The sequence below is a fragment of the Eleutherodactylus coqui genome, chromosome 8 (genome assembly GCF_035609145.1).
Source record: "Eleutherodactylus coqui strain aEleCoq1 chromosome 8, aEleCoq1.hap1, whole genome shotgun sequence".
NCBI lineage: Eukaryota > Metazoa > Chordata > Amphibia > Anura > Eleutherodactylidae > Eleutherodactylus > Eleutherodactylus coqui.
This window is the reverse complement of record NC_089844.1, coordinates 134,968,679-134,991,288: the sequence shown is the minus strand read 5'-3', so window position 1 is coordinate 134,991,288 and position 22,610 is coordinate 134,968,679. Positions and strand designations below refer to the sequence as shown.

General features: G+C 44.4%; 1 protein-coding gene across 1 annotated transcript; it reads right to left on the bottom strand.

The window, feature by feature from the left end:
• Positions 1-2,362: 2,362 nt before the first annotated feature.
• METTL26 (methyltransferase like 26) lies at positions 2,363-20,432 on the bottom strand. Its single transcript, XM_066576452.1, has 6 exons — positions 20,179-20,432; positions 11,650-11,809; positions 9,932-9,991; positions 7,878-7,945; positions 5,228-5,306; positions 2,363-2,586 (listed from the first exon to the last, which is right to left on the bottom strand). The coding sequence occupies exons 1-6, from the start codon at positions 20,373-20,375 to the stop codon at positions 2,539-2,541; spliced, it is 612 nt and encodes a 203-aa protein (XP_066432549.1). The 5' UTR covers positions 20,376-20,432; the 3' UTR covers positions 2,363-2,538.
• Between the last annotated feature and the right edge of the window lie 2,178 nt (positions 20,433-22,610).

The window sequence follows — 22,610 nt, the reverse complement described above, 5'->3', positions numbered from 1 at the left end:
CAAATCCCGTCCACGTGGTGCAGAAAAATTCCAAGTGGAATGTAATGCAAAGAGTGAAATCTGTTGAAAATCCACACCATTGAGTACAGACTTTGCTGCTATGGGCTAGCTGTGATTTCAGACGGGCTTTACACGGGCGTAAGTGTACTTACGCATGTATTTGCACAATGGGCTTTGGATTTTTGCGCATGTGTGTGTATTTTACTGTATTTTCTGTGCACGCATGCCCTGCGTATTTGTGCGAACACAAAAAAAAACAGACAAGCATACTCCCATTGACTTCAACAGGCAATTAGGTTTAATATGTGCTATTTCCGTGAGCAATGGGCATGAAAATTTGACATGCTGCAGTTTTTTTTGCGCTATCGAAATGCACATGTAACCAAACCTACTGAAATCAATGGGTTCTATTCACTGCGTATTGCACGCACAAATTCTGCACGTGTAATAGATGCGTTTGCATGAATAAGCCCTCTCTGCGGATTTTCTGCTGCGGCTACAGCCAGTCTGACTAAAGCCTGATTATGTTAAAGTGGTTGTTCTGGTCTGAACTACTGATGACTTATCCTCAAGAGTTCACATCAATACCTGATCGGCAGGAATCCACCCCTCAGGACCCCCAGTGATCAGCTGTTCGCCAGCCACTATCAGTGTATATGGCGCATGAAGCAGACAGCAGCTTTGTACACATTACAGCAGCCTTGTTCGGTACTGCATTAAATTAAATAGGAACAATGCCTGCAGTACCAACGTGGGTCACTGCAAAGTGCATGGAGCTGTCAGCTTCCAGCTCCGTACTTACTGACAGCTGCCTAGTGAACAGGTGATCGTCCTAAGCGGAAGACCACCACCAATCAACTTATCTAGGGTTAGGTCATCAATAATTCAGACCTGGACAACCCTGTTAAACCCTTCTCTGGACATTTAGAGGTCTAGTTTGCCTTTAAACTATTAAATGACAAAAAACTGGGGTTGTATACTAAAGGGGTTGTCCGGTTACAAGTTCACATTTTAAAATTAGAGCCAAATGAGTAAAAACACAATAAAACAAAGGATACTTACCTTCCTCATTGGTGGCGATCCAGCACTGCAGCCCAGGATTCTCCTGGTCTCTGACAGTGGGAGCCAGGTGACCTCTGCCCACCAATCAGAAGCCGCAGCAGCACCATTCTGAACTCCTGGCATCATGGTGCCCAGGATATGAGCGCTGATGCCAGGAGAACAGGCCGTGATGCTGTGGCCAGGTAACGGTCACCTGAGACCAGGAGAATCGTGCGGCTACAACGCTAGATCGCCGCTGAGTACGGGTAAGTAGCCTTTGTTTTAATGCCTTCACTCATTTGGCTCTAGTTTTAAAATGTGTCTTTCACTGAATTGACTCCTAAAATATAAAGCGACCGCTATGTTAAGTGAATGAGAGGGGCGGGGGAGAGTGAGGAGTGAAATCTCCTGCAGCCTCCTGCTGTTAGCCAGCGATACTAGCTCCTGTGCAACATCATGGGAGCGAGGACACACAGGGACGAGTGTCGGGCATTGTTTGCCTGGCATTCATCCCATCTAAATGGGCCTTAATCCAGGTATTGGTTCAACGCGTTTCTGTCAATTACACGACTCATCAGGAACCTTAACCTGACATCTCTGTCCCTTAACCCTTTCCAATCCACTGTCTAACCTCTGAAGACATTATGATTTAGGGCTGTACAGCTCTGATGTTGAAAGACATTCATCGGGGTTCTCTTACTGTATATTGCCAGCCTCTCTGCTGTCGGAGCCTATCCAACGTGTCACCTCATGCAGTACTGGCTTTAGCCAGCAGATAGCGCCGTTGTATAATGGCAGAAAAAAAGTAAGCCCCCTAGGAAAACCAGAATACAAATTGGATTGGAAAGGGTTAATCTAAGGATCTTTTAGATAGGAGTTCTTCAAATATCTTCTTCCTATAACCCTATTGGTAGAGAGGAAGCCACAGTCGTCCCAAGCCAATCCCTCTCCTACCTACACTATAGAGAGCAGTACTCTAGGCCATGTCCTACCTAAATCTAAATAGACTTCTCAATGCTAACTCTAAATTTCAGTTTTGTAGATAATGCCACTACGATGATAATATTTCCCCACAGATAGAGTAACAACGTAGGATGTAGCAGAGTCTCCAAACTTGATGGTTTTTAAAATTAATAAGGAATAATAGTTACATCTTAGGAGTCAATTCAGTGAAAGAGTTATAGTAAATCTAGTTGGTTCCCCTGCTACAATGAATTTCTTAGTTTTACAATGTGAATTTCTACGCGGACAACCCCTTTAACCAATGATACAAGAGCATGATCTACTTACAAGAAATACAATACTGAAAGCCGGCGATCACTGTGATTTTAGATTTCTTTCCTTTTAATGACCAATAGCTAATACATCCATTGCACACAAGTACGGTATACACAGATACAGTTATATCGAAGATCCCCTCCACCGAGGTGCGTGGTGACGGCTGCATTTGTCACGGAGAAGCGTAAGGCTGCTTTCTTCTTCATGTACGACCTCAAGTCACATCTTACGGAAGATCAAACACTTGTTGTTTGCTGGCATGTCCACCTGCAACACAATGTAGGAGTCGGAGATCAGTGGCACAAAGGTTCAGGTGTCACATGACAGGAGACGGGTATTGGTTAATGGCAACCATGTGAGGGGGGCGGAGCTGTACGCACTCATTAAAAATGCTATTGTGTTTCTCAATGTGACACGGTCACACACACGGGTGACACTTAGCCTCAATTATTACAGAAGAAATGTACTTTCAGCAGTTTCAGGCAGAGTTCAGTCCGTTTGTAGTACGTCAATATAAGATACATACACCAGCGTCACTCAATCCAGCCATTGCCGTAAAGAGACTTTCTTCTCCGATCACACAGAAAGTTCTAGTAACGATAAGAATGACTCTTGCTTTAACCCCTTCCCTCTGCTGCTCTTTTTGGCATTTTGATTTTCACCTCCCTACTTTTAAAAAATCATAACTTTTTATTTTTCCCGTCGATGTAGATGTCTGAGGGCTCGTATTTTGCGGAAGGAGTTGTATTTTTCAAAATGTATTGGAAAACTTTAAAAAATTTCGAAGTTGGGCAAAATGAAAAAAAAAATGCTACTGCATCAATTTTTTGGGGTGGTGGGCTTGTTTTTTTACGGTGTTCACGGTGCAGTAAAAATGACATGTTCTCTTTGTTCTGTGGGTCAGTAGGATTACGACAAGACCAAATGAATATAGTTTTTAATGTCGTACTACTTAAACAAATAAAATACCTAAACAAAACATTTGCTTTCTGTCGCCATCTTTTGACCCTCATAAGTTCTTTATTTTTTGTGGATGGGGTTGTGTAAGGGGCTCATTTTTTTGCGAGGGGATCTGTAGTTTTTATGGATACCATTTTGGGGTACATGCAGCTTTTAATCGCTTTATATTCACTTTTTCTTGGAGAAAGGGAGACCATACAAGGCACAGTTATGGAGTTGTGTATATTTCTTTTTTTGATGGCGTTCAGTCGACAGAATTGATAATGCGCTATTTTAATAATTTGGAGTTTTACAAATGAGCGATATCACTTTAATTTTTTGAATTTTCTTATTGGGACAACTAGGAAAAGATTATTTTTAAAACTTTTAATATGTTTTATTTCTTTATTATAAGGAAAATAAAGTTTTTTAAAATTATTTTCACATTTGTCTATACTTGAACTCACGATTTGATTGCACATTTGATTGCTCATACAATATAATGCAATAGCACTACGTTATACTGTATTCTAGCTGGCAATCTATCCAGATGTACAAGGGGCATGTCTTGATAAGCGCTCAATCATGGCAACCCTGGGGGCCTTAAGAAGGCCCCCAGCTACCAAAACATCCAGACAACTTCCTGCAATTTCATTGTGGGGTGGGGGTGGGTTATACAGGACCCCTAAAGGCTGGGGTCACACGGGGCGGATTTGCCGCGGAAATTCTGTCCGGAATTTCGCTGTGGCCGCTAATCCCGGGATTAGCCAGCCATGTGGACAAGATTTGTGAAAACTCTTGTCCACACGGGACGGTCAATCCGTCGGAATTCCCGGCCGAAGCATGTAAAAATTTTTTTTCCATTGCGGCCACCCTCTCCTCTATGGGAGCGACGGCCACAACGGATAAGCTAAGTGCCGCAGGTTTTAAAGCAGTGCTTTCCCGGCGGTAGTCGCACAGTTTTTCGCTGCGGCAAAACCGCAAGATTTACGCTGGGAATACGTCCCATGCGACCCCAGCCTAAAGCAAATCAAGGCATTTAAAGGGTTAACACCCACAACAGGTGTCCTCTCTCATCGCAGCACCTGGGGACGGGCATCAGCTGTCAAAAATAGCTGACACCCGTCATGGAGTGGGTTCGGTTCCTGAGCATACTCCATACACAGACACTCGATGTGCACTGTACATGTACGGTGCATGTCGGGAAGGGGTTAAATAATTGCTCTTTTTTTTACAGTACCCCATTGGAAGATATTGACCCAATTACATGTTAAAGGGTGAGCTTTTTATTCAGTAACAGCACAACGTTTGCCTACAGGCTGTGCCTGGTATTGCAGCTAAAGTGAATAAATACTAGACATAGCCTGTAAATAAGAGCGGTGCCATTTGTGGATAAACCGCAGATCGCTACTTCTAAACCTGCTCCATCCCCTCAACCTATGAGGGGGCAGAGTTTAGAACAATTCTTTCAAAGGAAAAGTCAAAAACTGATCTTGTTTTGTTCCCCATGGATGCACAAGTTGAATGTTCATAATTAAAACGACCCTCTGGTCCAGGAAGCAAAGGGGGTGTTATATTATCTGCCATTTGGCCTCCAATCTGCTGGGTCAGCCCGATTTTCTAACTATCTAATGCACACTGTGCGGTTCTCTGATTGGCCAGAACTTATCATGTGAGCAGCAATGGCCAACCACAGAGCAGGTACAGTAAGTGCATCGGTAGTCTAAAGCTACCAAAAGCAGTGTGTGAATTAGGTACTTAGAAGATTGTAGCAACCATCTGTGATGACCAAAAACGGGGCCCAAAACCAGAGAATTGGAGGGACAATGGCACAGAAGACCAACAGCAGGTAACTCCCTCCCCCATCCTGGGACAGAATGTAGTCCCGGAGGGTCGCTTTAAATTTGTTGGCCAAATTGTCTTAACCTTTATACTGTAATGTCAAGATTTGACAATAAAAAAGGCCTACCATTCTCTCCAGTGCCATCCCACAGGATTTTGCCAACTCATACAGATCTGATGTATCCCAGATTCCCCAGGCTGGATTGCTGCAAAACAATAGTTTATATCTGGAAATCATGTACAATATACAGACAGCAGGGGTATAAAGGGGTTCTCTCCGAGTAGATATATACTATATAATAAGGTGATCAGACGTCCCGATTTAGGTGACACATCTTGCTTGGGGACCCTGTGTCTCGCTTTCCCCAGGATCCCAAGCAGGACACCTGTTTGTCCTGCTTTCAGGACATCTGTCCCGAGTTTGTCCCGCTTACGGGACATGGAGTGACCATCGAAGTGATTACCAGCCAGGGTGCCACAGCTTCCCAGGTGGTAATAAATCTGCGGCACCGCTGTCGGATACACACACTGACGCAGTGTGTGCATCCGTGATCTTTTTCTCCTGACCTCTCCTTCTTGGTTCCGCAGGAGAAGAGGAGGAGCTGCTGCGGGCACACACACTTCTGCCCACAGCAGCGCTGAGAAGACGAGGAGAAGGAGGAGGTAGTGGTAAGTACATCGGTCTCAGGAGGGCTACTGTGGGAATCCCTATTAGTACTAGGGCCAATATGGGGCACACTATTAGTAATAGTGTTCCCTATATCAGCCCTGGTAGTAATAGTATTACTACTTGGGCACTGTTGGGGTCACTATTACAACTGGAGCTAATATAGGGTACACTATTATTACTGAGGCCACTGTGGGGGTCACTATTACTACTGGGGCTAATATAGGGGATACTATTACTACTGAGGCCACTCTACAAGTGGTAGTATACGTCTAGCTGACTTAAAGTAGGTTTACATGTGGCAGAAATGCTGCAGAATGTCCGCATCCAAAAACTATTTTGACTGGCAATCAGCTGTGTATCCGCAGCTGATTTCATGCTATGCAGCGCTCAACTACCCTCCTCCGAAGGCTTACTGCTGTCAGTCCTCCCCAACTTCCAGTTCCCAGCACCACACTAGTCAGGTGAGGCCACTACAGGCCGCTGGGAACCGGAACTTTTTATAACGCTGGAGGTAAAATCATACGTCATGATAAGCCCCGGCCCTGGCCACACCCCTCTGTCCGTTTTGACCCTGGGAAAATCTGGTCACCTTATAGATAATAAGCCTGAGATGAGATGTGGCATGGCTACTTTTCTCTTCTCTGCTGAAAACGCCATGCCAATCTGGGATAGATTGGTTCCTATAATGCACTGTCTGACTGCTACAGAGCCTAAGTGGTTTTGTCAAGCAGCAGGTCCCTAACAACCCTCAAACTGCCAAAGTGGCACTGAGCTGAGGACAGAAAAGGGTCAAGATGGCCAGCATTACTCAAACCAGTTTTACTAATTTGTAGGTGTACACTAAAATACCAGAAGTACATGCACACCTGAGCAGGAATCAAAAGTAGTATTTATTTCTGTGTGTTACTACTTAGTGGAGCTTCCTTTGGCCCTAATAACATTGGATACTCTACGTGGCATACTCTACTAAAGTCGATTACACTTCAGCTGGCATTTCCCTCCATTCATCCTGTAAACATCTGGCGAGTTCTCTCACAGAAGATGCATCAGCCAGTCTATAATGGTGCAAGCAGCACTGTCATCGGACAGTTAAGCAATGGAAAAAGGTTCTATTAAGTGACGAATCACACTATTCCATCTTCACATCAGATGGACGTACCTGGGTGTGAAGTCCGCCTGGGGAGCACCATTTGCCTGAGTATGTAGTGCCAACAGGTAAGTACGGGGGAGGTTTCGTTATGTTCTGCAAATGTGTCTCAGTCAGTTGGTTGCAGTGACAAAAACCATGAACACGGAGGTGAACCCTGACCTTCTAGACAATAATGTGCTGCCGACAATGTGGTAATACTCTGGGATTGGTTAGACAACGCACCACAAAACCAACATGGTTTTAGATTGGTTTGAGGATATGGATGTTCCCTGATTGGACCGGCTGCACAGAGTCCCGACCTGAACCTACTGAACATCTTTGGGATGTACTGGAATGTTGGATCAGGAAATATAAACAGCTCCCATCATCTTTGAGAGAACTCGACAGACGTTTGTAGGATGAATAGAGGGAAATACCAGCTGAAGTGTTTTAGAGATTAGTAGAAAGTATGCCATGGAGAGTATCCAATGTCATTAGGGCCAAAAGGAGCCCCATTAAGTATCAACATTTGGAAATACATACTACTTTTGATTCTTGCTCAGGGGTCCAATTCCTTTTGATAGGATAGCATATATTTGCATACGTAAATATATAATATGTGTTCATGAGGTCTGATCTTAGGGATCGTGGCTGTGTAGATTGGCGTGTGATGGACTTCATTTCTTTATACACAGTGCATCTACATAAAGTAACACATTCCTAGTCCTCTCTCTGTATATTCCTTGTCTATAGGTGCCCTGTGCATCAACAAAGACAGCAAAGTGTGTTATCACAGTCCCTAAAATCAATGATCATGAATCAGATTAGCACACGATCTATATGACAAACGTCCAGTACTTTGTTAGCTAAACATTACCTACCTACAAAGGGAGAACCCCTTTAAGTGTAAACATGTGCTATAGGGTATGGCACATAACTGGAATGTGGAGAAGGCAGAGAGGATACATTGAGTAATACCTGTTTTTCAGACTCTGGTTAAAGAGAATATTACTCTCAGGGGTGAGGACGCCATTGACAGAGTAAGGCTGGGGAGAAAACAGAGATAATGATTAGTGAATGCAGGATGTCCTAAGGCACAGACTACTATGATGACCAGGGCTGCTTAGCTCTAAATCTGGCCATAGATGGGACACTTTGTCCCTGATATGGTCAGCGCTGTCCTATTTCTTGAGCTGTGGCCCTTTAAATACTGGTTCCTTTATAGTACAGTAATACCTTGGGTTGAGTGCCTCAGCTTACAAGCTTTTTGACTTGAGAGCAGGCTCTCTCCCAAATTTTTGCTTTGATTTAAGAGCAAAAACTTGGGTTAAGAGCCTTGCTCTCAATGGGCCTGCCGTTGCTGCCGGTGGCCTCATTGAAAGCAATCGCCTGCCAACAACCCCTGCAGTGATTTTCGGGGAAGGGCTTTAAATATAAGCCCCTCCCTGAAAATCATCCCAAGATGTAGTAAAAATATATACTCACCTGTCCGCCCCTGCAGGGGCTCAGGCTTGTCTAGCTGCCGCTTGTTCTCCCTGCGTTTTTAATCCCCGCCTGCTGAAAAGCTTCAGAGCAGTGCAGGGAGAACAAGCAGTGGCTAGACGTCCCTGAACCACAGCACACAGGTGAGTGTGTGTATATATATATATATATATTTTTTTTTTTTTACTACAGCTAGGGATGATTTCAGGGAAGGGCTTATATTTAAAGCCCTTCCCCGAAAATAACTGCAGGGGTGCCGGCGCCCTATTGCTTTCAATTGGGCAACGCCATTTCCATTGAAATCAGTGGGAGAGGTTCACGATCTGCAACAGATTAATGGCTTTTCCATTAATTTCAATGGGGAAACTGGTTTTGAGATAAGAGTGTTTTGGGTTAAGAACTCCATCACAGAACAAATTAAACTCTTAACCCAAGGCACCACTGTATTACATTTCAGAACGCTGGTTGGTTTGGATGTGTACTGTCCCATTTATGATAATTGTTTTATGATTTATAGATAATTGTTGGATAATCACCTGATTATCACCATTGAGTTAGGTAAGGGTTCGTTTTCACCAAACAATTACCATTTGAACAAGCGAATGACATCATTGTCCGCTCGTGTATCCTGTTTATACAGGAGATACATTGTTGGCTCGTTCAAACGAGAAATCGTTCAGTCATTCACATTTACTGTATAAGTGACTGAGAACGACTGAGCAATCGGTGTTTAAACTGAACGATTAGCAAACGAGAAAACTATGGTTTTTATGCTGCATAAAACTAACGAAAGGGGAATGATTATCGTTCCCTTGAACTTGTTTGAGTGATTTTTTGTGAACGATAATCGCTCTGTCTAATAGGGCCTTAAGGCTCACACCTGATAGACTTCAATATGCAAGATCCTTTATTCTCTGGGGGATAAGTAGCATCAAATGTCTGAAAGTTCCTTACCCCCTTTCCCTATGATAATAAACTTACTCACTCAACCAAACCAGCTATATAAACATAAGGCTTCATCTCCATGGACGGGTCGGGTTCCCGCGGCATGAGGACATGACTTACCAGTCCGGATGCGTGCGGGTCGTCTCCAGCCGGCACACCCCCCGCACACGCACAGTACAGATTTTTTTTTCTAAATCTCCTGCTTTCCCGCGGGACCCGCACCACACCCTGTGTGACAGTTCTGGATGTGTCGCAGATCGGACAGCTTCCATTGACTTCAATGGGAGCCATCCCTGCGGGATCCGCGGCAAAATGGGGCATGCTGCAATTTGTTCTCTGGACCAAAAGGTCCGGAAAACAAACCCGTATGCTTTAATAAAGCTGCGGGCGCCCATGATGGTCTATGGGCTGCTTGGACTCTGGGTCATCCGCGCGGATGACCCATGCGGATTCCAAAATTCAAACTCGCCCATGGACATGAGCCCTAATGCTGATCAAGGGTATATCCAGCCTCAAGGATAACATATGAGAGAGTATATAGTATAAACCTTCAGCTGTTTACTTCATGATGCACAACAACATGTAGTACTAGAGGCGAGTCTTACCCCATAGGTGAGGAGAACACCTCCAGGTTGCAGCACATGTCCGGCCCCATAAAACAGACCCTGTTGTAAACAAATTCATAGCATATGAAAAACTAGTATAAAAACGTACAGAAATGCAGCCTAATTCTTCTACAGTGTTGTGTAAAGTTTTAGGCAGGTGTGGAAAAAAATGCTGCAAAGTAAGAATTTTTTTCAAAAATACAAGACGTCTGATTGACTCCAAATATATTCTGCAGCAGGACAACGACCCCAAACATCCAGCCAATGTCATTAAGAAGTATCTTCAGTGTAAAGAAGAACAAGGAGTCCTGGAAGTGCTGATATGGCCACACAGAGCCCTGATCTCATCATCCTCATCCAGTCTGTCTGGGATTACATGCAGAGACAGAAGGATTTGAGCAAGCCTCCTGAGGATAGGTCATCAATAGCATTTCCCTAAAAAAATGGCTTTAAGTCCTCTGTGTTACATAGTAGAAGAGGCCGCTGGAGCCCAGCACCGAACACTGGATTTTTACATATTACACTGTTTGTAGAGTGGGGTTGTGGCAACAAGGAATACTAGCATTAAAGGGGTTGTCTTAGTGTAAGAGCATAAAAGGCATGCCGGGTGCCCCCTTATGGAGTTATGATATGCAATATGATTTTATTATATGTGCTAATGTCTATATGTACAGTGACAATGCACAACTGTAATGGCGGGAAGCAGCTTCGGGAAGATTATGGTTCATGATATTATGCAAATGCTGTGTATGAAATTAGCTAAGCTCCACCCCCTCCCATTGCTGGCTGCAGACAAGTTGCGGGGAGGATGCAGTAGCTTAGCTTCACTTCATCCCGCCCACTCCCATTGCAAACAGCCGGAGGGAAGGAGAGAGGAGGTGAGCCGGCAAGGGGAAGGGAAGGGGAGGCAATGCGGCCTCGGCGTATATGTGCTGGGTCTGTGCCGTCTGAACGGGCACACAAACTTAAAGTTTGTGCGCCTGTTCACGTGTTTTTACGGCGCCGGCGGGCGCACATAAAAACGCCTGCACTTGTGAGAAAGAGCCCTGATTAAAATGAACAACGAACGAAAAGTGAATGATCATCATTCGGTCATGTTTAGACCAAACGATTATCATTCACTTTCGCTCCTTTGAAGGAATTATCATTACATCCAAGAGTACCTTTACCCTACTGTGAGGAAAGTTGGTTATTGAGCAAGAATGCTGCCTCCTCCTTCATGCCCTCATAGATACTCGGTATGCAAAATATGACTTTCTAGCTAGCAATGCTGACTCCCCAGTGATACCTATAGAATCACTAGAGAAAACCCCTTTCACTTGTGAGGCACAACTGCAATCATCTGATCACTGTGGCTCCAGGTCCACCCCCCCCCCCACCCCCCGGCAAACAGTTGGTTTGCCAGGCATAAGTCATGGCTACTGCATCAAATATGGCCATAGACACAGTACAATGACTACTGGAGTCCACAAGAACAATGGGCTCAGGGAACAGAAGTTTTTGGGTCCAAGACAATGAGATCATCACCGCAGAGGTGAAGATTATCTGTGTGACTGCCTAAATTCTCCTCATAGTTCTGGCCAATTCTAGTGATATTATAAGCATTAGATCTTGTGGAACAATCATGGGGTCCACATGCAGGCCACAATGTAAAAATGGACTTGAGCACCACAACAGTCTACAAAGAACGGGTATTAAACATGAAATGAAGCAGTAACCTGAGTACAGATAGGTTCAGATATATGAATCATGTTGATGCAGACAACCAGCTGCAGAGAATTTGGCTCCAGGCCCCATGTCTCCCAGCTCCAGGACGCATCCAGGGTTCGTGGTTGCTCCACATTTGTAAGAGACCACTTGGAAATGTATTCGGCTATACTGAAGGAACAAAGAAAAAAAAAACTGGTTGTAAATAGCATGTCAAAATACACACGACAACCCAGATAGTTTGACCCTTTCCCGCAAATGGACATATCTGTATGTCTATTTTAGTGGCACCTGCCTGAAAATGGTAATACACTTACGATCAGTTGACATACATCTGACATCCTACTGCAACACCAGGGTCGAACATAACTATGATCCTATTCGTTTAACCCCTCAGACGCTGCTGCCAATAGTGAAAGTGGCTTCCAAGAGGTTAGACAAAGGGAGGACACATCCCAAGTTACCTCACTGACACCCTGTGATGTGGTTACAAGGTGCCAATGGATTGCCATGTCATGTTATTTAAACCGACTGGTGAATGATTTAGATAAACAAAATGCTATGTAATACATTTAGAAAGTCTATGGGGATTTGGTATCGGCAAATTTGTGCCAACCGAAAGAATAAGGCTGCTTTCACATGGGCGACAAAATCGCGCTATTTTGTAGTGATGTGACAGCGCTACAAATCACATGTATATGAAGCCCATGGTTTCCAATGAGGTCCTTCACATTAGCGATGTTTTGATTGATGCCATGTTGCTAGAAAAAAAAAATCACGGCATGCTCTATATTGAGATGTTTTGTAGCCCATGTTTCCCTATAGAGCCTCCTTTTTTATCGCATCGTATAGCACGGACTTTCGTGGTATGCGATACATTTTTAACATTAGAAACTAAAGGTTACTTTTTTTATGCTCCACGGCGAGCCATGTGAAATTTAATATGCAGAAAACAATGATGTAATTGCTGTTTTTGTCCATTCCTCTCCAGAAAGAGTGAATAAAAATAATGAATAGGCGCTCCTGTGCACGGTAAATCGCCGACGAATCATGCTGTCTTAAGCTTTCCATAGCATCGCTATGGAAAGCGCAGGATCGGCGTCCACGAGTGGAGAATCATAGCGATTCTCCGCTCACGGGATCTAAATCGCGGAATGGCGCGATTTGCCATCTGTCAGATAGACTCAGCGCAGAGAGCTGTCAGCTCTCACCTGCTCCCAGGTGGCAGCTCCCGCGGCAAAGATCTGCCGCGGAATATCGCTACGCCTGTGGACAGGCCGTCTTAGGCCTCACTCACACCTGAGCCAAGACCTCCGATCCAATTTCCATTGTTTAGCTCTGTCCTCAGAGACAAACAAGAAAATATCAGATGCCGTTGACTACAATGGAGTCCGCCTGGCTTCCAGTAAGCTGCCTGAAAATTTCCTGGAAGAAATAGCCATTTTGTCCAGAATTTCATGCTGGATCTGCACTGGAGGCTCCGGAACCAACATTGCTGCCATTTAGAAATACAACATGGCCTGCAGTTAGGCCCCTTGTCCATGGCCAGGACGGAATATTGCTAGCGATATTCCGCCACGGGGGAGTAGGGGGGAGAGCTGTCAGGTCTCCGCTCTGAACCTATCTGACAGATAGGCTCATCGTGGAGAATCACGTGAAATCGCAGCATGCCGCGATTTGAATCCCGCGAGCAGAGAATCGCTATGATTCTCCGCTCGTGGTCAGCGGGGCTGCTCTTTCCATAGCAACGCTATGGAAAGCGTTTACTGCGTTACCCGCGGCCAGATTATCGCCGCGAATATGGCAATGAACTATTGCCCGTGGACAGGAGTCCTAACGAGTCGTTGTAGAGCCTCATTGCTGGAAACATAACATAGTCACTAGAGATGAGCGAATATACTCATTTCGAGTAATTACTCGATCGAGCACCGCGATTTTCGAGTACTTCCGTACCCGGGTGAAAAGATTCGGGGGGCGCCGGGGGGAGGCGTGGCGAAGCGGGGGGTAGCAGCGGGAAACAGGGGGGAGGCCTCTCTCTCTCCCTCTCCCCCCCCCCCCCACTCCCCGCTGCAACCCCCCACGGCGCCCCCCGAATCTTTTCGCCCGAGTACGGAAGTACTCGAAAATCGCGGCGCTCAGGTGAAAAAGGGGCGTGGCCGAGTAGGCTCGCTCATCTCTAATAGTCACAACTTTTGGAATTCAAAAATGAAAAAAAAAAAATGTAATACTGTTGCAACCTTTAAAATGTTTTTGTCACCGTGACAGAAAGGAAAACCCTGTGTGTCAACAAGCCTATCACCGAGGGAATCACTAAAATATAACTTTTATTAGGTAAAGATAAAAATAAAAATGTATAAAAGGCGTGGACTCTTATTCCAGTTACACTCCTACTGGACAAGTAGATATTCTAACAGTAGTAAGTCCATATAAGTATATACCAGATGATGCGCTAGGTTCTAACTCCACAACCACAATGACCCCATCTATATTGTTGGTGCATGGGTCGAGATATATATTATGGTTGTGTACAGCTCCACGTGTATAAATGGCCACAAGGGCTAACAAAGCACAATGTAGGTTATATTTTCTGTATTTATACGTTGGAGCCGATAAATGGGTACTGGCCAGAATAATAAATGTAACCCCCGTCTGGCAGAGTATTGAGGCATATATTAATGCCCAGGAAATATAGCATCAATCAGGTATATACTATGTGGTATATCCCCTATTATGGTGGATAATACCCTGATGCGATAACCAGCTATAGTAAACACGGTCACTAATTTTATCTATATAGTGACTCGCTTGACTGACGTCATTTAGCGTGTTTATCTAGTTTATATAAAAGCTGGCAAATAGACTGCAGCGCTGAGTGGTCTGTAACTAGGAGTTAAATGGTGCAAGGACCTATTACAGCACCAAACGTTCCTTTTATTTTACCACATTCCCATTAGGGACAGACACAGCGGAGAGTCTTAGACCAGGGTCATTAACTCATAAGACCCTGTCACATGGACTAAACACTGCTGAGTGCAGCTAATAAAAACAGCTGATCACTGCTTCACTAAAGATGAATGCCGCTGTTTGTGAGATTTTATAATCACTAGCAGCTACGAGCAGCTGAACTGAAGAGGGTTCAATAAGATATATAATGAACCCTCTTTGTCAGTAACTGCTGCATTCACTATCACCATTTAAGCATAGATAGCCCGATATACAATGATGTGGACATCTGTGGCATGTCAAGCACAATAATAAGGCTATCTTAGGCTGGCTAACACCATCTACGCGTTTCCACGGTCCTTAATGCAGTGACCGCATCATCAGGATGGTGAATCTAGGTTATAGAACCGAACAGCCTGAACGGCTGTGTGAAAATGAGCAGCAATGGTATGTTGCCCAGAGCAGAGGCTTTTTAAAGTACAAGCCACGCCTCCCAGCAGGAGGGCTCGTCCCCAGTGCTCCAATGAGCATCAACCAACACTAAACTGTGCCTCAGCGAAAACCCGTGATGGAACGGGATTCCCGCACATGTGCAGTAGCCCCGACGGGTCCGGGACGCCAACCACTGCCAACCTTAGGAGGTATAGCAGAGTCGGCGCCCGGCACCCCGGAACCGCTGCGCGCGGCAGAGATAAGTGCTGCTGAGGATAAAGAAGCCTTTTTTGCTGCATTAGTATACAACGGTGCCCAGATGGAATTTAACGCTCAGTATGTTAATCCTTCAGTATCATGGCCCAAAAGAACGCATGGATAGAATACCCAAGTGCTTCTGTATAATAATATTTGATGGACCGAACCCGGTTATTGGGAACACTGTATGTATATAGAGAGAAGGGGTATATATACATAGTTTAAATGACAGTAAAAATAAAAATAAAAATATAAATATAACAGTAACGACAGGTGACTACCATTATTTGGCAACATATAGTATTATGCAAACAATAAACATTACATGATAATGCTCCAAGATGTCAAGCATAAATGTCCTATATACACTGACTCGCATATACAGCCAAGTTTATATAGTCTATGCATGGTGTGTCCGCACCAAAGATGGTGTAGTACAGCGGACGCGTAATTAAATGTAATAAATACTGTACATGGTATATTGTTGCATCAGTCACCTATGCTGTTGATCCTGTATTATATAAACGATGCATAAGAGAGACAGTCATTTAGTCCCTTGGGGCTACAACATTGCAGGCGGTGAATCCACCGTGTCTCCTTTTGTGTTAGTAACCTGTCTCGATTACCTCTCCTCCCATTCTCCCTAATAATCTCAATCCCTTGGAATTTAATGCATGTAGGATCATTGTCATGCATATCACGTATGTGTGTCGCTATGTTGGTATGTTCTCCACGGTTCACATTGCCAACATGTTCCAGGATACGTCGCCTAAATTGGCGGATGGTTTTCCCAACATAGTCCAACGGGCACGGGCATGTGGCTTTATAGACAACGCCGCTGGTGCGGCAGTTTATAAAGTCCCTTATGTGGAACACCTCTCTTGTAGTGGAACATGTGAAGGTGTTACCTCGAGCAATAAAGCCACATGCCTTACAGCCCGCACATCTGAACGTGCCCTTTGGTAAGTCCGATCCTAGCCATGTCTTGGTTGACAACTTGGGTGGAAGTAGGCTGTGGACCAATCGGTCTCTCAGGTTACGTCCGCGTCTATACGTGATTTGGGGATTGACCGGGAGATGTGACACCAGGTCCATGTCCTTCAAAAGAATATGCCAATATTTACTGATGATATGTCTCACTTCTTTTGATTGGTCATCAAATGTACCAATTATACGCATCTTATTGTTCTTGTCATCTCTTTTACGAGTTTGCAGAAATTGATCTCTGTTAGAATTTTTTGCATAGGTGTTTGCTCTCTCCACCACTGCTGTTGGGTAGCCTCTGTTACTGAATCTACGACTCATTTCTTGCGATTTTTCTAAAGGACAGTTCATCCGGGCCCGCCGAAATTGTTCGGTTGAAGGCGATTTTTCAGAAAAATCGCAAGAAATGAGTCGTAGATTCAGTAACAGAGGCTACCCAACAGCAGTGGTGGAGAGAGCAAACACCTATGCAAAAAATTCTAACAGAGATCAATTTCTGCAAACTCGTAAAAGAGATGACAAGAACAATAAGATGCGTATAATTGGTACATTTGATGACCAATCAAAAGAAGTGAGACATATCATCAGTAAATATTGGCATATTCTTTTGAAGGACATGGACCTGGTGTCACATCTCCCGGTCAATCCCCAAATCACGTATAGACGCGGACGTAACCTGAGAGACCGATTGGTCCACAGCCTACTTCCACCCAAGTTGTCAACCAAGACATGGCTAGGATCGGACTTACCAAAGGGCACGTTCAGATGTGCGGGCTGTAAGGCATGTGGCTTTATTGCTCGAGGTAACACCTTCACATGTTCCACTACAAGAGAGGTGTTCCACATAAGGGACTTTATAAACTGCCGCACCAGCGGCGTTGTCTATAAAGCCACATGCCCGTGCCCGTTGGACTATGTTGGGAAAACCATCCGCCAATTTAGGCGACGTATCCTGGAACATGTTGGCAATGTGAACCGTGGAGAACATACCAACATAGCGACACACATACGTGATATGCATGACAATGATCCTACATGCATTAAATTCCAAGGGATTGAGATTATTAGGGAGAATGGGAGGAGAGGTAATCGAGACAGGTTACTAACACAAAAGGAGACACGGTGGATTCACCGCCTGCAATGTTGTAGCCCCAAGGGACTAAATGACTGTCTCTCTTATGCATCGTTTATATAATACAGGATCAACAGCATAGGTGACTGATGCAACAATATACCATGTACAGTATTTATTACATTTAATTACGCGTCCGCTGTACTACACCATCTTTGGTGCGGACACACCATGCATAGACTATATAAACTTGGCTGTATATGCGAGTCAGTGTATATAGGACATTTATGCTTGACATCTTGGAGCATTATCATGTAATGTTTATTGTTTGCATAATACTATATGTTGCCAAATAATGGTAGTCACCTGTCGTTACTGTTATATTTATATTTTTATTTTTATTTTTACTGTCATTTAAACTATGTATATATACCCCTTCTCTCTATATACATACAGTGTTCCCAATAACCGGGTTCGGTCCATCAAATATTATTATACAGAAGCACTTGGGTATTCTATCCATGCGTTCTTTTGGGCCATGATACTGAAGGATTAACATACTGAGCGTTAAATTCCATCTGGGCACCGTTGTATACTAATGCAGCAAAAAAGGCTTCTTTATCCTCAGCAGCACTTATCTCTGCCGCGCGCAGCGGTTCCGGGGTGCCGGGCGCCGACTCTGCTATACCTCCTAAGGTTGGCAGTGGTTGGCGTCCCGGACCCGTCGGGGCTACTGCACATGTGCGGGAATCCCGTTCCATCACGGGTTTTCGCTGAGGCACAGTTTAGTGTTGGTTGATGCTCATTGGAGCACTGGGGACGAGCCCTCCTGCTGGGAGGCGTGGCTTGTACTTTAAAAAGCCTCTGCTCTGGGCAACATACCATTGCTGCTCATTTTCACACAGCCGTTCAGGCTGTTCGGTTCTATAACCTAGACTCACCATCCTGATGATGCGGTCACTGCATTAAGGACCGTGGAAACGCGTAGATGGTGTTAGCCAGCCTAAGATAGCCTCATTGTTGTGCTTGACATGCCACAGATGTCCACATCATTGTATATCGGGCTATCTATGCTTAAATGGTGATAGTGAATGCAGCAGTTACTGACAAAGAGGGTTCATTATATATCTTATTGAACCCTCTTCAGTTCAGCTGCTCGTAGCTGCTAGTGATTATAAAATCTCACAAACAGCGGCATTCATCTTTAGTGAAGCAGTGATCAGCTGTTTTTATTAGCTGCACTCAGCAGTGTTTAGTCCATGTGACAGGGTCTTATGAGTTAATGACCCTGGTCTAAGACTCTCCGCTGTGTCTGTCCCTAATGGGAATGTGGTAAAATAAAAGGAACGTTTGGTGCTGTAATATGTCCTTGCACCATTTAACTCCGAGTTACAGACCACTCAGCGCTGCAGTCTATTTGCCAGCTTTTATATAAACTAGATAAACACGCTAAATGACGTCAGTCAAGCGAGTCACTATATAGATAAAATTAGTGACCGTGTTTACTATAGCTGGTTATCGCATCAGGGTATTATCCACCATAATAGGGGATATACCACATAGTATATACCTGATTGATGCTATATTTCCTGGGCATTAATATATGCCTCAATACTCTGCCAGACGGGGGTTACATTTATTATTCTGGCCTTTACCCATTTATCGGCTCCAACGTATAAATACAAAAAATATAACCTACATTGTGCTTTGTTAGCCCTTGTGGCCATTTATACACGTGGAGCTGTACACAACCATAATATATATCTCGACCCATGCACCAACAATATAGATGGGGTCATTGTGGTTGTGGAGTTAGAACTTAGCGCATCATCTGGTATATACTTATATGGACTTACTACTGTTAGAATATCTACTTGTCCAGTAGGAGTGTAACTGGAATAAGAGTCCACGCCTTTTATACATTTTTATCTTTACCTAATAAAAGTTATATTTTAGTGATTCCCTCGGTGATAGGCTTTAAAATGTTTTCCCATAAAATTAAGTGCTCTCGTATCCACGGGAAATCTGATCAGTGGGGTTCTTACCACTGGGACCCTCGCTAATCATGAGAATGGGGGTCCTGAAGGAATGAAGTTATAGTGCATTTGTGCATCGCCACTTCATTCATTTCAATGGGACTGCCGGATACAGCCAAGTTCAAGCACTTAGTTTGCATGACCACTGCGCCATTCAAGCAGGTACATTAGGGACCACGGCCTTCGTGATCAATAGGGGGGGGGTCTTAGCAGTTAGACCTCCACCTAATTAGTTATTCCGTAACCTGGGGATGGGGGAGGGAACTTTATTTCGTGTTAGAACCCTTTTAGACTATTAAAGCGAGTACGTGTGTTTTTGCTAACGTATTTGTGCTATATATTTTTGCATCAGGCATTGTGTATTTGCGCGTACAACTGTGTTTTTTACTGTACTTTTTGTGCGCGCAAATCGTGCACATAAAACCTACAGCCACGGTCCCATATATGAAAATGGCTAATTAGCCTAATTAGCTTCATATGTTCTATTTCCCTGCATAGATTCGCAGGAAAATAGAGCATGCTGCGTATTATTTTGCACAACGGAATTGCTCACGCAAAACACACGCTTGTGAAGGAATGGCACACAGTATGCTGGGACTGGTAGTTCCTCACACAATAAGGGAGAAATATAAATACTAATGCAGCCAATCAGAATCCAGCTCTCATTTTACAAAGGCCTTATGGAACGTGAAAGCAGGGATCTGATTGGTTGCTATGGGTTTCACTTTACCACTGTCGTTTAGATAAATCTCCTTCGCTGACGTCCAAGCTAACCTCATCCAGATCACATGACCCGCTCTGGTCACGTGGCTCACCTGCGTAGGCAGCGCTGGTCCATCTCAGTAGGAGTCCAGAGTACGTTGGGCAGGGCCCGGGCGCAGTGGGCTGCGTGCTGCCCGGTGCCCGATGCCACCTCCAGTACCCGCACCACAGGCGCTGTAGGGTTAACATACTGCCGCAGGACGTCAAGTATGGGCTCCTTGTTCCTGTCCGCGGCTGCGGCCACCAGCATCTTTCCGATTTTCAGCGTGCCTGGCGGTTCTTACCCCGTTTCATGGGCGGAACTACAACCCCCAGAATCCCACAGGCTGTGTGAACTACAGGTTCTTAAAGCGACAGTACCACTTATGTCTCGGCATAGCAAAAACAGAGAGCTGTCCTCTCCAGCTTGAGAGCAATAAGGGGGTCTCTATAAATAACATGAGCCACCATAATTGTGTATCTATAGTTACACATGAACGGTTTAGCACGCTAAGGTGTTTGTGTACATTACAGATGTCCATGGCGGTCCTAGTATTTCCACCTTCATCGAAGTTAAATGTATAAATGTATCCAATTTTTTAACTGGAATTCCCACCTCTTGATGACCCTTTGTATTGGAGGACAGGAAAAGCTAGCTGTTAGGTTAATTATACCAGTGACCCCTAGTGGTCATTGCTTACATTGATGCTGTAAGAGGATATGCCCCAAATCGACTTATCACCTGTTCATACGATAAGGGATAAAAGTCTGATCCGTGGAGTTCTCGCGTAAGACTTCCACCGATCCTGAGAACGGGGGTCCTGTGCCCCCTTCTACTTCTTACTGCACTTGCCGCAGTGGGGAAGAGATTGGAGGTTGAGCAGTGGGACTGCCGGAGACAGACGACTGCTTGTACTCTGTATGTCTGTCAACCCCACTGAAATGAATGGATTGGCCCTACACATGCTCGTCTGCCACTCAGTTCAATCTCCATGCCACTGCAGAATGGTGTTTATCAAGGAGCAATGCAAAGTCCTACATCTGGGCAAGAGAATCTTTAAAAAAAAGCACATACAGAATGGGAGGAATTGGGCTAAGCAGCAGCACATATGAAAAAGACTTGGGTATACTAATAGATCATAGACTGAACATGAGTCAACAATGTGATGCAGCAGCCCAAAAGGCAAACACAATTCTGGGATATATTAAGAGAAGCAAAGAGTCTAGATCACATGAGGTAATTATCTCCCTCTCTCTACTCTTCCCACGTTGCCGCTAATTGCGTGTGGGCTGCAGGTTTATCTGTGACCATAGAGAGCAATGGGCTCTATGTCACGGATATACGTGGTAAAATAAAACATGCTGACTTTTATTTACCGCTCGCAGATGACTTAATTCCAACACGCTGTTATGATTGGAACTGCGTAATTCAATGCATTTGATTGATCATACGCTAATGTAAAAATTAGTTTTAAAAAGTTTTATTAATTATTTTAAAAAAAAAGGTAATAAAAGTTTTACGTCCCGCCCCTTTTGCCATATTAATAATAAAATAATTTAAATATTAAAACCTAAACACATATTTGGTATCACTGCATCGCGGTATTGGTAGCAGCGCTGGCCCTATTGAAAGCAATGGAAGAACTCCACGATCCTCTGCCGCAGCTGTCAAATGGGAAATCCCCAACCTTTGTATCACTGGGGATTTCCCATGGTGAGGAGTGCGATATCGGGCTGTAAATCACGGCTCAATATCGCCCTCGCCAGTGTGAAGCAGCCCCCAGGTCAGGATGCTAGTGCGTATTGATAAATAGAACCGGAATACGATGGTGTGTTACTGGCCTGAAGCGACGATTTATAATTACTAAGGATTATTTTTGGAGCAAATGATCTGTAAACCCCCACTTCCATCCTTTCATGTATGCGGCTACTGACTCGTGACGTTAACTTCCTGGCAGATCAAAGGAACTAATTCTCCCAGAATTCGCAAACACTTATCAATGAACAATGCATGCCGGGATTGTCAGGCGATTCAGTCTCCAAGGTCGTCCTTCAGTGAAGGTCATTTTACGGGGAGTACTCAGTTTTTTTGGCCCGATTACCATGGCCGATGGTACATTTCCCAGAATCCTTTGTATTGCACGAAGCTTCTTATAAGATTTTTTCTTAGAAATAAGAGTCAGACTGAACTTTAAAGTTTATTTTTCCCACTTTTGAGATGCTTTAAAGAATCTATTAGATGTTGTGGAGAAAGATTACAAAAACGATAGAAGTGCGCCTAATGGACACGAATGGTGCTCAATGTACCCCACTGACGATAATAATGTCCGTCATGCCACCCAACTGTTTACTAGACAAAATAGCGCAACATGCTGCACTATTATGTCTCTGATTTTGCATTGGATTTGCAGTTCGGAGCCTCAGATGCAGGTATGAGCAGAGCCTTAGTGTCAGTACTTACAGCGATGCACAAGTACTCTGTTTTTCTATTTGCCCAGATACAGTG